The 17,482-nt window shown below is 42.1% G+C and overlaps 1 protein-coding gene across 1 annotated transcript; it reads left to right on the top strand.

The window, feature by feature from the left end:
- Positions 1–2,518: 2,518 nt before the first annotated feature.
- On the top strand, positions 2,519–13,430 carry LOC125298893 (echinoderm microtubule-associated protein-like 4). Its single transcript, XM_048249797.1, has 7 exons — positions 2,519–2,781; positions 6,231–6,422; positions 6,632–6,773; positions 9,724–9,822; positions 10,082–10,104; positions 10,463–10,489; positions 12,345–13,430. The coding sequence occupies exons 1-7, from the start codon at positions 2,661–2,663 to the stop codon at positions 12,662–12,664; spliced, it is 924 nt and encodes a 307-aa protein (XP_048105754.1). The 5' UTR covers positions 2,519–2,660; the 3' UTR covers positions 12,665–13,430.
- The last annotated feature ends 4,052 nt before the right edge of the window (positions 13,431–17,482 follow it).

Here is a 17,482-nt window from a genome sequence, read left to right as displayed (position 1 = left end):
CATAATCACCACGTCTAAAATACCAGTCTGCGTGACTGTCTGGGTTTGTGCCAGTCTGGGTTGTCCATGACTGGGCTTTGTTGATCTGTACTGGTCTGCTATACTTGACTGACACACACACAGACACACACACACACACATCTAATGCCTCACTAAGGCCCTTGTGGTGCATTGTGGGTAGGAGGCTCGGCTTTGTTCCTCATCCTGATTAAGGATATCAGGTGTCTGTGTGGCGTCTGTGGCCCAGGACTCTGGCTGTATGCTAGGGATTGCTAGAGTTAGGTAGACCGCACTGCTACTGCGTCCACAGTTCCGCATGTATGGTTGCTAGGGTAAGGTAGACCGCACTGCTACTGCGTCCACAGTTCCGCATGTATGGTTGCTAGGGTAAGGTAGACCGCACTGCTACTGCGCCCACAGTTCCGCATGTATGGTTGCTAGGGTATGCTGTATGGTTGCTCCGCCTGGTAAGAAAGAAAAATGCAAAAATGAAAGAAGAATTGAAATAAACACTTTTGTATGCAAAGTGCAGCCTTTTTCCTCCTTTCTTATCTTGGGCAGCCGTGGCCTACTGGTTAGGGCTTCAGGCTTGTAACCGAAGGGTTGCCGGTTCAATCCCGGACCAGTAGGAAAAATGTGGGCAGGGGAAGTGGTTGAGCACTGCTCTCCCATGCCCACATCCACGGCTGAAGTGCCCTTGAGCAAGGCACCTAACCCTCACTGCTCCCCAAGCGCCGCTGTTGCAGGCAGCTCACTGCGCCGGGATTAGTGTGTGCTTCACCTCATTGTGTGCTGAGTGTGTTTCACTAATTCACTGATTGGGATAAATGCAGAGACCAAATTTCCCTCACAGGATCAAAAGAGTATATATACTTATAGGTTTGGCCTAACACAGTAAAAGATGCTTCCGCTCCTCACAACCCAGTAGCCTTTTTTGGTACCGCGGGCTGAGCGGAGGGCTTTGAGCCCACTCTCCTCAAATAATACCCTTATACTGTATTGGATGCTCTCAAATAATACCCTTATACTGTATTGGATGGTGTCTGTGTGCCCTCCTGCCCCCCTCTGGTCTGAGGGGGCTATTAAATAATGTCACCGTGGTTAAGTGGGGAGTGTTATTGTAGAGAGTGTTGTCATATTGTATTATTGCAGACTAGAGTGTGTTCTCCATGCCTGTGACATCTGTGCTGAGACAGTGACTCTCCGATTGAGCTTAATCGTTTTGATTATTACTGCCCCAAGAGGATAGTGATGAATTGGCATTCGGTGCCCTGCGAAACATCTGCCAACGGTGCCAACAGGGGTGGCAATCCCAGCACTGCGCTGTCGACAGAAAGAGTGCTTATTTCTGAATGGCCTTCTGTTGCCCCCCGCACCACCCCCTCCAGCTACCCCGAGCTGTGTCTGGCAGTGGGGTAATAAACTGCTGTGTACAGTTCCTTAATGAATCAGTCACTAATTAAGTTTCCCTGCTAAGCCACTAAGGGGGGGTCATCAATCCTCACACTGAGCTGGACTTACCGACCTGCTGCTCTTTTTTTTAAGACGGGGGGTCATAGGGCAGCATGTAATGGTATGTGGGTGGATTAGCATGTATGTCATTGTATGTTTTCGAGTTTAAGTATGTGAATGTGTGAATTTGTTCAAGTGTTGGTATATGATCGTGTTTATGATTGTGTGTAGGTATATGAGTGTCTGTATGTGCAGGTATACGATTGTGTGTAGGTATATGAGTGTGTGTAGGTAAATCAGTGTTTGGCTGTAAGTATATGAGTGTGTTTAGGTATATGGGTGTGTGTGTGTGTGTGTGTGTGAAGGTATATGATTGTGTGTGTGTGTGTGTGTGTGTGTGTGTGTGGTAGGTATATGAGTGTGTATGTGTAGGTATATGAGTGTGTGTAGGTATAATTGTGTGATATATGTTTGTGTGTAGTATGAGTGTGGATTGTGTGGAGTGTGTGTGTGTGTGTGTACGTTTATGAGTGTGTGTAGATATATGAGTGTGTGTAGGTCTGTGTGTGTGTGTAAGTATATGAGTGTGTGTAGGTATATGATTGTGTGGTATGTGTGTGTAGGTATATGAGTGTGCATAGGTATATGAGTGTGTGTGTGTGTGTGTGTGTGTGTTGATATATGAGTGTGTGTGTGTGTGTGTGTGTGTAGTCAGTGTCTACATGGCTATGAGTGTGAGGCTGAGAGTGTATTTGGTGAGATCACTGTCTGAATTCTGGTCTGTCTAAACATACACACACACAGATACATGTACACACACACATTGTCCAGATATTACATTCCAGATATGATCTCAATCCACTTCATACAGACACACACACACTCACACACAAACACTGCCGTGGCTGAGATGGCTTACCAAGGCCCTTAATCTGGTCTTCTAATAACATCATCCTCCTCAAGATCTCTGTCTGTGTGTGTGTGTGTGTGTGTGTGAAGAGGATTGAGAAGGTCATTCTGGAAGGATGAAGGAGGAGCATTCTGTTTGACCAGTCAACCCACCTACATTATTAGTGTGTGAACTCTCTCTCTCTCTTTTACACACACGCACACCCACCCACACACACACACACACACACACACACACACACACACACACACACACGCACAAGCCGAGAGGACTCCCTCACACGCAGCGAGGCACCAGCATGACAGACACACACATGGAGGAGCTGGTGGAGCACGCAGGAGCCATGGCAACCGCGGACTCCGGAGGGGCTCGCTACCACGGCGATGCCTTGCTGGCCCCAGACACCGACTTCATGACAGGTCAGTGAGTTGCCGTGACAACGAGGGGGGCACCATGGACTTTTTTTCCATGTTGGGTTTCAGCAGTGCGCTCTCATCAGGTGAACATATAGTCAGTCGTGTGCTGGGCTTATGGAGAAAGGGGAGTGGAAGAGCCTACTCTGCAGTGTCAGACAGGGAGAGGACTATCAGCTGTTTTTAAAGTCGCATTGTTTTTTATCGATATCTGAGCAAAGTTAAATTGAATTTATTTACAAAACACGTTCACATGGAATTATCAAGGCAATTCTCAAAGGCTGTAAAAAAATATACTGAACAAAATGAACTATTTGTATGAAACTAATTTGATTTATATTAATTTTTAAGTTATTTATCTTTCATCTAACCAGGAAGGTCCCACTGACATACAACAACATTTCTGCCAGGAAGTTCTGGTCAAGATGAGCAGCAAAATTAGATGAAAAAAAAAAAAAAAAAGCTTTATTAAAGTACAAAGATTACAGCACATAATAAACAGGCATAAAACATACAAAACAATGATTCAAATTCAAATTTTGAAATGCGAAGAGAGAAAGCAAATACTCCAAGTTACAGCTCATTCCAAGCTTGTGGATCCAGTGTTGTGGTTACTGGGGCAATATGTCAGTGCTCTAGAGATGCACCTCATGATTATTACATATGTAATAAGCACCGTGCAGCAAGGGCAGAATTTGCCAGTTATTCATTTAGCTGATGCTTGTATCCGAAGAGGAGGGAATACTATTTATTTCTACAGGTACAGTTATACAAGACTGTTATGACATTGTTCGGACATGTTTTAAATGCCCTCGAAACACCCAAATGGCATGCTCTTCTCACATGAGTCAACCTCTAAGTTTAGTTTAGTTTTATTACGTTGAGTTGATTTTATTAAATTTAGTGTTGTTTGTTAAGTTCATTTCTTTTCAGGGACCAAGTACGACATGCATAAATGACAGAAAGAGAAAAGATTCGTTGTGCCAGATTTAGCTCCCATCTCATCTCCATGTGCAGTCCCTGGGCAGGTACAATACTTTGGATGAACCATCAAGGCTCCCACTGAAGTCCTTATAAGTGCAGTATCTTATATATGCAGCCACTGTATGGGTTTTGTTGATGGTGTATGCTGGTCAGATAGCAAGAAACGTAGTGCTATTAGTGTTTTGTTATGATAACTTATTTTTGACAGGATATAGGGCATACTTAAATGTCCAAAGTGGTTCAAAAATATTATACAAAGTTAAAATGCAGCATCTTAAGAACTTAAGTCTTCAGATGCCTTTGCATGTGTTAACCCTTTCTAGACCGCGCGCATTGGTGTGCAGAGCTAAAACCCCACTCATTTGTCCCCTCTGCTCCTCGTCTGTCACTAATGTGGACAGTCGTTATGTAAGCGTCGCCTCACATGAGTGCGATGGGACACGAGGACCGTATTTCAGGTCCTTGTAATTCCCTTTTAGAGGCCCGGGATTAAGGGCTATTTTAATCCAGCATGTCCATATGGATGCTGAGCGGAGGTGCTGGAGCTCTATTGTTTGGTGCCTCAGGAGGACCAGATGAAGAAGTAATCTGGGGAAGCGGGTTTAGTGCGGAGAGTGTCCCACAATATGAGGAGATAGCTGTCAGGGAGGTGGAGGATTAAAGCTGAAATTCACACACAAACACACATTTGTAATCACACACACACACACACACACACACACACACACACACACACACACACACACACACACACACACACACAAGTGTGTGAGGGCGGACTCATGTTCACACATATCATGTAGCATAATATGTAATGTACAGAAAACACACACATTTTATTGCTTTAATTTGGACCTTAACACGAGAAGAACTTTAAAATTTACAGATCCTAACATGGACATGTTACACGCTTAGACAGGTCTGATCAAACACAGAAGGCTTTGTGCTACACACACACACACACACACACACACACACACACACACACACACACATACACACACACACACAATTATACATCAATTTGTTGCATGCAGGATAAGTATGTAAAATAAAATAAGCCTTCATTCACGGTTCTGCACCATAAGTGGGTGTGTGTGTGTGTGTGTGTGTGTGTGTGTGTGTGTGTGTGTGTGTGTGTGTGTGTGTGTGTCGTGCGTGTGTGTGTGTGGTGAGATTAATGTGGAAGAAGGGTGTCCACATATCAGAAGGTGACCCTGACTGTTGTCTAAGTTGTCACCTTGTTCACCCTGAACGTCACGTGTCACATATTGAATATGTATCTCAATGAAAAGGCTGTTAACACAGGCTGTGTTTTAATTAGATCAAAAATAAACTCTAAACTCAAGTCAAGTCCAATGTATTATCCCACGGTGGGGAAATGAAGTTGCAGCCAGGTATTAAGAAACACACAAGCAACGACACAACACACAAGTTAATAAATAGCAATGGAGCCAGCGTTACAACACAGATAGACAAGAACTAGTTCATGAAATAATATACAGTGCAAGAAGATCACTCCATGGAGAGCCCAAGATGAGCAATAGTCCAAACGTCCAGTGTGCAAGAGAAGCAGAAAGTGCAAAAGTGACATCATTTGATCAATTCAGCATGTTAATGGCAGTACATACAAGGAGAGTTGGTAGCGTTTAGTCCTATGGGTGGGAACTCTATACCTTCTGCCTGAGGGTATAAGCACAAACTCTCTATAGAGGGGGTGGTCATCACAGTCCAAAATGGCCAGAGCTAGTGATGGGCAAATGAAGCTTTGGTGAACCACTAAACCACAGCAGTGTGAAGCTAGCAACACTAATGAAAAAATCCAATATGGCTGCCACATGTAGATTTTTCAACATAAAAGTCCTTACCCAAACCAGTATATGTAACCAAAAACATTGGTTTGCTAAGGACTTTTATGTCGAAAAATGTATGTGTGGCGGCCATCTTTTAGCTTTTCAGCTAGTGTCGCTAGATTCACTCTGCTGTGGTTCAGTGGTTCACCAAAGCTTCATTTGCCCATCACTAGCCAGAGCCTTCCTAAGGACCTGCCGGCCATATAAGTCACGCAGTGGAGACTGATTCACCCCTTATAACCTTGCCAGCAACACTGACAAACCGACCCAGTTTGTTTCGCTCAGCAAGGTTAAGGCTCACGATGGGGACTCTATGTTGCCATATGTGGCCAAGACTGCCCTGGTGTATCTTGCTATGTCGTGGTCAGACTCTAGCAGATATTCTTACACTGATACACTGGACAGTCAAAGTTATGCAGAAGTCTCAAACTATCACTTCTGACAGGACACTGAAGACTTTCACTGATGAGATGACAAGAAGTGAAACATTAATCTTCACATGCCTTTATTACTCCTCTAATACAGTTTATGTTCTTTGTTTCAAGGCTGTATCTCCTCCTTGTAACAATTGTGTTCTTGTGCAAACCTTTGTTTTTGTGTGTGTGTGTGTGTGTGCAGATGACCGCAGCTCTGCGGCGAGTGGCTTGGACGTGTCAGAGCGCCTGACATACCTGGAGCAGCGAGTGCAGATGCAAGAGGACGAGATCCAGCTGCTGAAGATGGCGCTGGCCGACGTGCTCAAGAGACTCAACATCTCAGAGGAGCAGCAGGCCGCTCTGACCGCACTCAACAAGAAAACACCTGCTAAAGGTACAGTACACACACACACACACACACACACACACACACATACACCACATTCTCTCCCTCTCTCTCTCTTTCACATACACACATACACACCCCACATTCTCTCTACCCCATCTCTCTTTCTCTTTCTCTCTCTCTCTCTCTCTCTCTCTCTCTCTCACACACACATACACATTCACACCATTCACAAATTTGTGCATTTTTTCCCCCAGCCACCCGTCCAGCCTCCTTGGCCTTGCCTCCAAGACCCTCCACAGCCTCTAGTGCTGCAGGGCAAGTGAGGAAGAGCAGCAGCACCACGCTGCCCTCTGCTGCCAGCTCCAGGAACTACACGCCCTCCACAACCACTAAGAGGTAGGCAACTTAACCTAGCTCTAACCAGACATGGGCAGTATTTCAATTATATGTATTTCAAATATGTATTTAATTACTTTAGCGTATTTTGTAATTTGTATTTTGCAGGATTGGAAAAACTCAAATGTAGTTTGTAACAAAATACTTTGAGGGATTGTATTTGAGTATTTCAACTACTTAAATACTTCTCAAATAAGCCAAAATGTCATCACTCAATTAAATATACTACCCGCTATAACCATGACAATAGGCAATGTTTATCATAAAACGAAAGGCCAGAATCTTGGTGAATCTGGTTTTAAGAATAGGCTGGGTGCCTGGAGATATCCTTTGGGCAATTCCCTATATTCAACTGTAAAGTTGACCTAAACATTTCATTACCTTTTTGTAAGAAAAGCATAAAATGTTTACCCATTTTCCATTTTTCTTGCTGTGGCATGCCACATTGTGACCAACTTAAAAGTGTTAGATCCAACTTTCTTCTATTACGATCCCCTCTGAACATGTGTAAAGTTGAAAAAAATGAAAAGAAAAGTCAATTGTGGGAGCCAAAATGGTCAACTTTATCACCCTTCTGTAAGGACAACATGGGGTGTAAACCCAATTTGTTAAAGCCCCTTAGAACCCCTTAGAACATGTCAGGAAGTTGAAAGAAATTAAAAAAGTAACTAGGAGCTTGAATTGTCAGTTGTGTTAAGTGCTACAAGACTACAATTTGAAAACGATACAGATAAGATACCGAGGGAGAATATTAGGACCTCGGCCTTTGACCTCATGACCTTGAGTACCTAATAGCTGATGTTCATTCTTACTATAGGACAGTATTAAAACTTGGATTTGACATGATTTGACAGGATTTGACATGATTTGACAGGATTTATGTAAAAGGAGTAACATCCGCTGTGGTGTCCTGATATGCAGAAATAACGGAGGAGACGGAGACTAATACCTCCCGGAGTGGAATTCTCTCCCAAGTTAATTCAGTCCGTATATTGGGACACCTTATAGGTTGTTATTCTGTTTATCCCCCATGTTGCCAGTAGGCATGCATTTATAGCACAACAAGGGAAATGTAGTTCAGTTTAAAAAGAGGCCGACCAGTTCAATTTGTTGTACTACTTTCATTGGTTACGAAAAATGATGGTGGGTAGTTTGCTTTGTTACAGTTGATTCCACTGTTGCGAAGCCTGCTTGTCAGTTTAATCATTGTTTACCTTGATATGGGATGGTGATTACATTTTTTACCTGATCTACTTCATAGGTGCCCCATTGTACAGAATAGCCCCCTGCCAGCCAATAGTATTTATTGTCTCTTGGGGATACATTTTCAATAATATGCCATGATTAGTATGCCATGATTATTGTGTGGGTATTTTTGTATTTCCAAATTACAGTATCTGTATTTTGTATTTTATTTTGTTACATTTCATGAGCCAGTATTTGTAATTTGTAACAAAATAGTTGTGTATTTGATGTAGGCTATTTGTGCCCACCTCTGGCTCTAACCAAGCTCTAACCTGTTAGCCACTTACGCACTCTCATTTAAAATCCTAATGTCCTTAGAGTGACAGGCTTTCTGTGGTCTATTATTCTTTGTTTTTTTAAGCATAAACTCATTATGTTATTTAGACATTGTTTATTACATACAGTATACAGTAGATAAGGTTTAATGGAGAGGATAGAAAAGGAGATGAGATGATCATCAGTGACCTCTGATAGCTCCAGAGATCACTGTTCCCTAACTGACTCCACTTGTTTTCTCTTAACTTCATCTGTAGTAGATCACTTTATTGTCCCCGTGGGGCAGTTGGGTTTGCGGCACAGTCGCAAGGCACTTCATGACAGGACATCAGACCTATGACACAAACAAATAGTCCATACATCAGACACTGACAGTGACAGACATAACATGAAGAACATACATCACACCCTACAATACACTATACACCCTTGGGTATGATCAGGCCAGCTGGACATCTAGCTTATTTTGACTGATTTAAGGCTTTTATGGCTTGTGGTATAAAAGAGAATTTGGATCTGTTCTTGGTCAGGAGGTGTGGGCAGAAACGACGCCTATGGCTGTAGTTTAAAATTAGATGCCACAGAGTATGCATAGTCACATATAATGTTATTGGCCTTTCTCACCAGTCTGTCTTTGTAAATGTGTTCCATGCTCGGAGTGTTATCCCAAGTAATGCGCTGGCTGTTGTAACTGTTTTTCTGAATGTTTTTTTTCTGTGACTCAATGGGATTTCTGAACTAGCAGATAATACAGCAAGTTAAAACACTTTTAATAAAAGCAGTATAACATTTGGAGCATTTTGTTACTGACATTAAAAACAAGCAGATTCTTTAAAAAGTACATTCTTTGCTGTGTCTGTATGCAAAAGATCAGTCTATGAGTCCCATTTAAGCTTGTTGTCCAGTACAATGCCAAGGTATTTGTAGTTTGTAACAACCTGAATAGTCTAAAAGTGTTGGTGTGTTGCAGAGGGGCAATTCCACGCAAAACTGTCATGTCCATAACGCCGACTAAATACCATGGCATTGTGCTGCCGTTATGGATGTGACGGTTTTGCGTGGAATTGCCCTGTGACTTTATAAAATCTATGGACATTTCTTTTGTCTTATTGGTATTTAAAATTAAGTGTGACTTATTGCACAATTCTAAAAAGTAGTCTAAAACTGGCCCATGATCTACCTCCCCATCCTGTAGCAGGCTCACTAGGGTTGTGTCATCTGTATATTTAATAAAGTGACTGTTTTGTAAAGTGCATGAATAAATAGTAAAGGAGTTAAAACACATTCTTGTGGAGAGCCTGCGGATGTTGTCATCGCATCAGACAGAAATGAGCCCACTCTGACCCGCTGACTGACACACATCTGTTCTTCTTTTTCCATCTTTTTTGCTTTCTTCTGCTTCTTCTTCTTCTACTCTGTCTGTTTCCAGAAGCCCAATTGTAAGTGTAAAGGATTCTCCAGGAACCCCTAGTAAACCCCGCTCTAGTACAACCACCACTTCAGTCACCTGCAGAAAAATGCAGGATAGGTAATACAACTGCTTACAACTAACATTACACACTCAAATTTAACACACATATTTAATTGAAACATAATATGATATAACATAACATAACATAACAGAACATAACATAACATAATATAATATAATATAATTATGCACACATAAGTACACATATATAGCACATATCTGACATATAACCACTGGAGTGTGTTTCTGTTATAACAATGCATATGCATGTTTGTCTGATAACACTCACTGGATGTGCTTGTTTCTCTCTCCATAGGAAACCGGGGGCCAGTGTGGCAGGTGAGTTATGAACATTACACAGCATACTCTGCATCTTACATTACACAGCATTACACAGCATACTCTGCAGCACAGGCAGCTACGGTCATCTTGAGCAGTATGTACTTACAGTCCTCATGTCGTACAATGATGTATAGCCTTTTTAATATCTGGACGTGATGTGATGCAATGAATTATAACCTTTGTTATAAGCTGGATATATATAGAGGAATGTGATCTCATAGACTCCTTTACCTTTGTTATAAGCTGGATGTATATAGAGGAATGTGATCTCATAGACTCCTTTACCTTTGTTATAAGCTGGATGTATACAGAGGAATGTGATCTCATGGACTGTCTATTTGTTTTGGGTGTTTAGGGACTCGCCGGGTCACCCATTGCAAAGGTAGGCCTGCTACCAACCCTCTATCTACCCTCTGTTTCATTACACATGCACACACACACACACACACACACACACACACACACAAACACACACACACACACACACACACACACACAAACACACACACATGCATAAACATAAACACATAGTCTACACATGAATGTAAACACAATCACACAAATACACACACGCTTAAACATAAATATATACAAGTAATTGGCTGTTGGTGTAAATTAATGTATTTCATGTACAGTTATTATGAGCGAAGTCCAATTTAATAGATAATTTTTGTCTGATACTTTTGAACTGTTTTAGTGGTTTAATGGGGGGTTTTCCCGAACCATTATAACCAAGACTTTAAACAATAGAGAGCAGAACTACTGATGATGATTCACACATAAAAATTAGATATATCTTTTTCAGCTGTCTCCCACACACACACACACACACACACACACACACACACACACACACACACAGTGTGGTTGGTGTGTTGTCCTGAAAACACAACACTTCTGCTGCTCTTACATAACTTGCACCACTATGCCACTTTCTTCATTACTCAGGTCAAACAGAACTACCCAAGCCTCTTATTGGCCTGACTTTGCACTAGTTTTTTTATTGACTGTCTATGCACAATTTCAACAAAATTTTGCTGCTCTTATTTTTTCATTATTATATGTGCCCTCTTATTTACTTATTTACTTACTTTTTGTTTACTTGAATGTTATGTTTGTCTGTGGACTTAAAATTGGTAAAATATGTCTTGTCTTCACCGTGGGATAGTGAGAAGCGTAATTTCATCTCTTGTATGTCTGGAACATGTGAAGAAATTGACAATAAAGCTGACTTTGACAGGCACCGTCTGTCACTGTTGGATAAGCTATTGATGAAAGTGCCAAAAAAAGAACAGCCATAACAGTCTGACTGAACTTTGAAAACAGTATCCAATGTTAAGTGCTTCCTTTGTGTGTGTGTGTGTGTGTGGAAGTGTTATTGTGCTTTGTAATGCCTTTACATATGTAGACATGCAGATATTATTGGAATTCTGTGTGTATGTGTGTGTGTGTGTGTGTGTGTGTGTGTGTGTGTAACTGGAGTCAACACCATCACCGCCCATCGTCTGTTCTGTCGGCTAGGTGATGAAAGGTTTTATTTCAAGATTTCTCTGGTTACTTCAGTCTGTATGCTTGTGTGTGTGTGTAGGAGAGGGAGGGAGGTGTTTCTGTGAAGCTTAAATCATCACAGAACCATGCAAAGAGCCCTGTTTTTTTATTCTCAGGCTTTGATGGTTGAGTTTATTCACACGCCTACACCCTCGAGCTATTTTAGACCTCTTCATCAAAACTTTTCCTCTTTAAAAATGTAAAGATTGCAGACACAAACTTTTTTACAGAGTGATTTCACACCTCTGGTCCAACAGCATGTAGGGTATGTGTGTGTGTGATTTATATTGTATATTGAGGTCAAAGTTCCACTCTCCAGCAGACAATAGATGTGTTGTATATATCAGATAATGGCATGGTGTCATATTGTTTTGTATGTACTGTCAGATAATACTGAATCCCATATGATAATGATATGATGGTGTCATATTGTGTTGTATCTTCATCACATCACGGAGTGCACTGTGATAATAATGTATCCGTGTATATGGTGTTGGACCATATCACAATATTTTGCCCTGTCATATTGTAAATTATCTTAGCTTGATTGTGTGTGTGTGTGTGTGTGTGTGTGTGTGTGTGTGTGTGTGTGTGTGTGTGTTTTCCTGTTTCCCTCACACACAACTGTTCCTTCATCCCTCCTTTTCCTCCTCCTCCTACTCCCCCCACCATTTCCCCTCTTCACTTAGTGACTATGCAGATCTATCTGAGCCGCCTGTCAAAAAGGACTGGGTCAACTGAAGACACCACGCCCACGTCAGTGTCCTCCAATCACGCGCAGTCTCCTCCTCCCAAGAGCCCTCCCTCCAAAGTGACGGGTGCATGTGATAGGACCAAACCGCCGCCGCTGCCGCTGCCGCTGGCATCCTCTCGTCAGCCGCCAGCTGCCTTCGTCTTGCCTCTTCAGAGGTCCTCCTGTCAGAGCGTCACCTCCATCTCCCCATTGGACGTCCCTGCTTATAAGAGCCCCATCAAGTTGCCCAGCCAATACTTCCAGATCTGCTACTGATGGGAGCACCAGCCCAGCCCACACCACCTCTGATAGGTACTAGCTCAGCCTGGAACGCATGACTGGGGGAACAAAATGTGGACAGTGTGGCGTCATGCACGTATGTTATGAAGAAATGAAGCCCAAATCGAGCTGCGATGTTGGCAAATTTGGAGCGCATCAGTAAGTGTTTTTAGGAGCCAGAGCGTGCGTAGTGTAGTAAATCAAACAAATTGCCAGGCAGGTCCACCAAGAATCAGCCATATTTGATAAAATCTCCATTTTTCTGCCATTTTTTAGTTCCTCCCTGTGGCTTCACTTCTTGTCCATGTTTTTTTTTTTACTGTCATTGGGACCATCTCGGTCTGAGAGGAATGCAGCTCACATGTGGCCCAGACCACCTCCAGAGTTGCGGGCTGTTCACACCAGGAGCCATAATTATAACAATCAAGGCAAAAAAATATGAAAGACAAGGCCTCACACATAAACTATAACACTAACGGCATGAAGAACGATATTGTTGAGGATCACTTTCAGAGTGATTTTGAGAACGATAAAAAGCTGACAGCCAAATTGAATCCATCCATCACATTTTAGACATCACATTCATCAACATGAGGAAAGACTTTCCTTATCGTTTGTCAGTGCCAACATCGCAGCCCGATTTGGGCTCATATCATTATTATAGTTATAGTTATTTTCTATAGTTATCGTTCTTGGTTTGAATGGCCCTCAATTGCCTCACACACAGGTCGGGGGGGTGGGGGTGGTGACTGCATGGGTTGGGGACTGGGTATTCAGTGGTCCATTGTCTGTTGAAGGAAAATAAAGCATATAAAAGTGATGGATTTATGTGTTTGTTTTTGTGTCATATCAGGTTAAAGTTTATTAGACTGAGGCTGACAAAAGATAGAGCTATGAAATGGAAATACAGATTGCTAAACTAGGTGGCCACACAATTATTTTTGAAGTATATCTAAAAAATCTGTAGGTGTAAATAATTAGTTTTGGTTGAATCTGAAGTTTAGACTTCCCACATTTTGACATTCATTTGATATTCAAATGAATATCACATTTTGTAGTAGGCCTAGCATATTCTTCAACTTTTCCCTCACTGTCAGAGTCAACACAAAAGAATGTCAGATAGCCATGGGAAACCACTGCCATTAGTTAGCGTAATGTCGCCACATGGTGTCCAAAAGTCGAAGTAGCCAGACCTCAGGGAATTGGTTTATACCTGGACACGAGTTCGGTGTTCTTTAGGCGTAATACAGATACACTACATTTATTTTAATACAAAGTTTTAAGTGACATTATGTGTTAAATCAGGTAGGCTGTTCAATGTTTTTATGATTTTGATGAATTAATTATGATTATCATAATTATTTTTTAGAAGCATGGGTTTATTTCTATTTTTTTTCTGAGTAAACGATATTTGTTTTTGAATTATTTAATATAATAATAATTATAATAATAATACTTATAATAATAAAAGGCCTAATAATAAAAACATTTCTTGTAATATAGCCTATTGTGAACTAGATGACAGATTGTAGCATACTTTGTAAGCATTGGGCTTAAGCTAAATTAAAGCGTTTTATATCGGTTAGAATGAAGAGCAACAGCACCTTTCATTTTGCCTGAGCCATGTTCTCTGAGACAAAACGATGGTGATTTTTAAACGCTCCATGTGCCGGCTAAGGAGAGCATAAAGTGTTGTAGGCTAATTTAACATTTTACAGTAGCTTCAGCGCCGGCCTGAGGGCGCCACTGGGCAGAAGGAACACTGTGAGTCAGTGATGAATATTTTAGCAGACCTCTTTCTCCCTCCCTCCCTCCCTCTCTCTCTCTCTCTCTCTCTCTCTCACACACACACACACACACATACACACTCTGCCGTGTTCCCAGCGGTGGATGGGGGAAAGATGGCAACCCGTGAGCTACTGACAGCCACACAGATCAGCGTTTCCAGACGGACAGCGGTCAAAAACGTCCTGAAATGGAACTGAGAAGACTAAAGTCCGTTCAAGAGAGATAGGAGAGTGATTCGGTCATACAAGAGAAAGAGTAAGGATTTCTTTTCCCCGCAGTTCAGCCCCTCGCGACGGCTCCTCAGCATCCGTACATCTCCGGCAGGCTTCAAAGGCTACTGTAGCATTGGCGTACATTGATATTAGAGTAGGCTAAACAGCTTTGGATATTTTGTTATATGTAACAGCGAACTGTGCTGAGGGCTCGGAAGAGAAGAGGACGAAGGGTCCGTCGCCATAATTTGTCATTTGTCATAAGAGTGGAGCAAAAAGAGACATGAGGTAAGCAAAAGCATGCGCTCGAGACAACGCGTTATTAACGCACAATGAGACGCTAGTGCTGTACGCACCCAAGCATTTATCACATTTCAAGGTTTATTGTGTGATGAACTGAAAACAGCATATTAACATGTATTATTTTCATTCATAATGTCGACCAAGAAGGTGAAACAGCGTGTGTTTATATTGTTGTAGCCTATGTGGCGTATTTCAGGTTGAGATTGAAAAGACGCATCATTTATGTGCTCTGGTGTTTCTTCCAGTGATCTCCGATATCATAAAGGTGTGGTGGTGTGAGACTGCATTGGATGTGGAGCCCCAGTGTGCCCCGTGGTAGGCTAGGCGGCAAGGGCAAGGGCATGGATGCGAGTGTTTCATGGAGGCGAGCAGAGAATGGGTATAAAACGCCAATGCCTCCCATTCTGCCTGTGCGCTCGCGCTGTGATGTGTCATCATGGAAGGAGGGGTCTTCCGAGTGGAGCTGTTGCCATAGAAACCAGACTACACGTGTGGCATGTGGAACATGGTGATGAACTTCAGTAGGATCGCTATTGATTCTGTCACTCGGGAATTTGGCATAACATAATTAAGAATTACGCACAGGCCAATTAGCGTTGAGGCATTGTAATAGGGCTTTTAACTACAGTAAACGTTATTCAATTAGGGTATTGTTTAACCACAAAATTGCATTAGCTCGACTGCATCAGTAGCCTAGGTGTCTCATAGCCGCTGTTTATGTTGAATGGTAGGACGAGGCGTAGGCCTAGAATGTAGGCTAGGCTAGAAAGGCCCGTGTACATGATCATTTTAAGACATAGCCTATATGCTATACTTTTTACTTTATCAGGCAGTGTTTTACATTGTGTGTCTCTGTCACACCATTAGATCAGATAACCCGAGTTGGCAATAGCCATAGGCCATGTCTACTACACCAGAGAGAAGACAGACCTAGCCATTACGCAGACAGCCATTTCCTACCTCTGACCCTCAGGGAGTAGGCTAGGGAACACTGCAAGGTAGCAGCTATGCACAAACCATGTCTTGCTGTCTAATATCAGTGCACTGCCTCTACTGGTGAAAGTGTGTATTGCTATGGTAGGCTACAGCAGAGAGGAGGATGCTTCACAAGCTGACGAGCGTCCTAAACATCACCTCTAATGTTCCTCTGAGAGACACAGAGGGCCATTCCTCCCAATGGCCATCAAACTATAGAATTCATCCCTCTTTGACACAGTGATGTGGCTTATAACTGATGTGACTTAGCCAATATATTTTTCTTTAAAAAAAAAAAAAACTTTTATGTGTGTGTTTGTTTACATGCACAGGACAGTGAAGTTGTGACCGTCACATTTCCTTTAGGAAGAGGAAATAAAGTATTGCTTATCTTCTCTTCTGTTTATCTCAACTGTCTGGACCTGTGCACCAGTGTAGCAGATGCTACTGTTGCTACTTTAAATCTAACAGTCCGTCTGGTCTGCTGTTTTTTTTAGCTTTCCGTATTTCTTTTGTTTTTTGTGACAGGGAAGCATATTGTAGATCTATGGATAAGGAACTACAGATTAGTTTATGGTGTTTTCGGAGGTGCCTCATTCTCATAACTCTTGAGTCCTCTCTCTGTCACGCATCACTGAAATGCCAGTGTCAGCACTACACAGTCATCACCTGGAGAAGCAGTTACAGTACGCTCCACGCTGTCATGTAGATTACGTCTGCTTTAGGGGTGTAGCTCTCTCTAGGATTCATGTGGAGGATGTTATTACGGACACATTTATTAGTCACGGGTGAGGGACATGTTGTATTCACTGGACGTTTTTAAAGTCTTAGATAAAGTCCAGATGTCTTAGAGGAACTACTGTACATGGACACAGGACTGATGGCTTTCTGCAGTGTCTGGCATTGTCTAGTCCACACAGACAACCGTAAAGGTGTTGATGAGACTTGGGGAAACTTCTTGAGCAGTTGCAAGGTAACCACATAACCAGTTACATTTGTTATAGGATGATCATGAACATTTGGCTAGTGATGGGGACATGGCAGAACAACACCCTGCGTATGTAACCACCTTGTGTATCATCTTAACAATGGCAAAAACAGAATGACCTAGAATCTGAATAATTTCAGATGAATTGGAATCAGAATGTCTGGACCAAAGATTTTAGAGCACTCTAGTCTTTGGTCTGGACTGTGTGTTCAAATAAACATCGCAGTAGGCTCCATAAAAAACAGCAGAACAACAACACAACAACAACAAGCAAAGAAGGGACTGAATTAGTTCTCATTTACATGTGATTTTATTGGTACATTACGTCTTATCAGTGTTATAGTTGGTCATGAAATGTGTTTGCATGGAAATTCCCAAAAGCAGTTCAATTGGCATCATGTTGTTTTTTATAATGGCAATAGCCTGTGGCAATGTGGTGTTATTCAGTGTGTTTTTATAGAGGAGGTCCGTGTCTGCGCTCTGTATTCGTCGGCAACCCTTCTGTCGCCGAGGGTAATTCTAGTGTGCCTACGCAATATGACCTGTAAA

The sequence above is a fragment of the Alosa alosa genome, chromosome 8 (assembly GCF_017589495.1).
Source record: "Alosa alosa isolate M-15738 ecotype Scorff River chromosome 8, AALO_Geno_1.1, whole genome shotgun sequence".
NCBI classification, from domain to species: domain Eukaryota; kingdom Metazoa; phylum Chordata; class Actinopteri; order Clupeiformes; family Clupeidae; genus Alosa; species Alosa alosa.
Note: the sequence above shows the minus strand (reverse complement) of the source record. Positions and strands in the feature narration are given on the sequence as shown.

Excerpts from the sequence above, each read along its gene's own strand:
- LOC125298893 (XM_048249797.1), top strand. The coding sequence starts at position 2,661 with ATGACAGACACACACATGGAGGAGCTGGTGGAGCACGCAGGAGCCATG. Across the intron at positions 10,105-10,462 it reads ACCGGGGGCCAGTGTGGCAG|GGACTCGCCGGGTCACCCAT; the intron begins GTGAGTTATGAA and ends TTGGGTGTTTAG. Across the intron at positions 10,490-12,344 it reads CCGGGTCACCCATTGCAAAG|TGACTATGCAGATCTATCTG; the intron begins GTAGGCCTGCTA and ends CTCTTCACTTAG.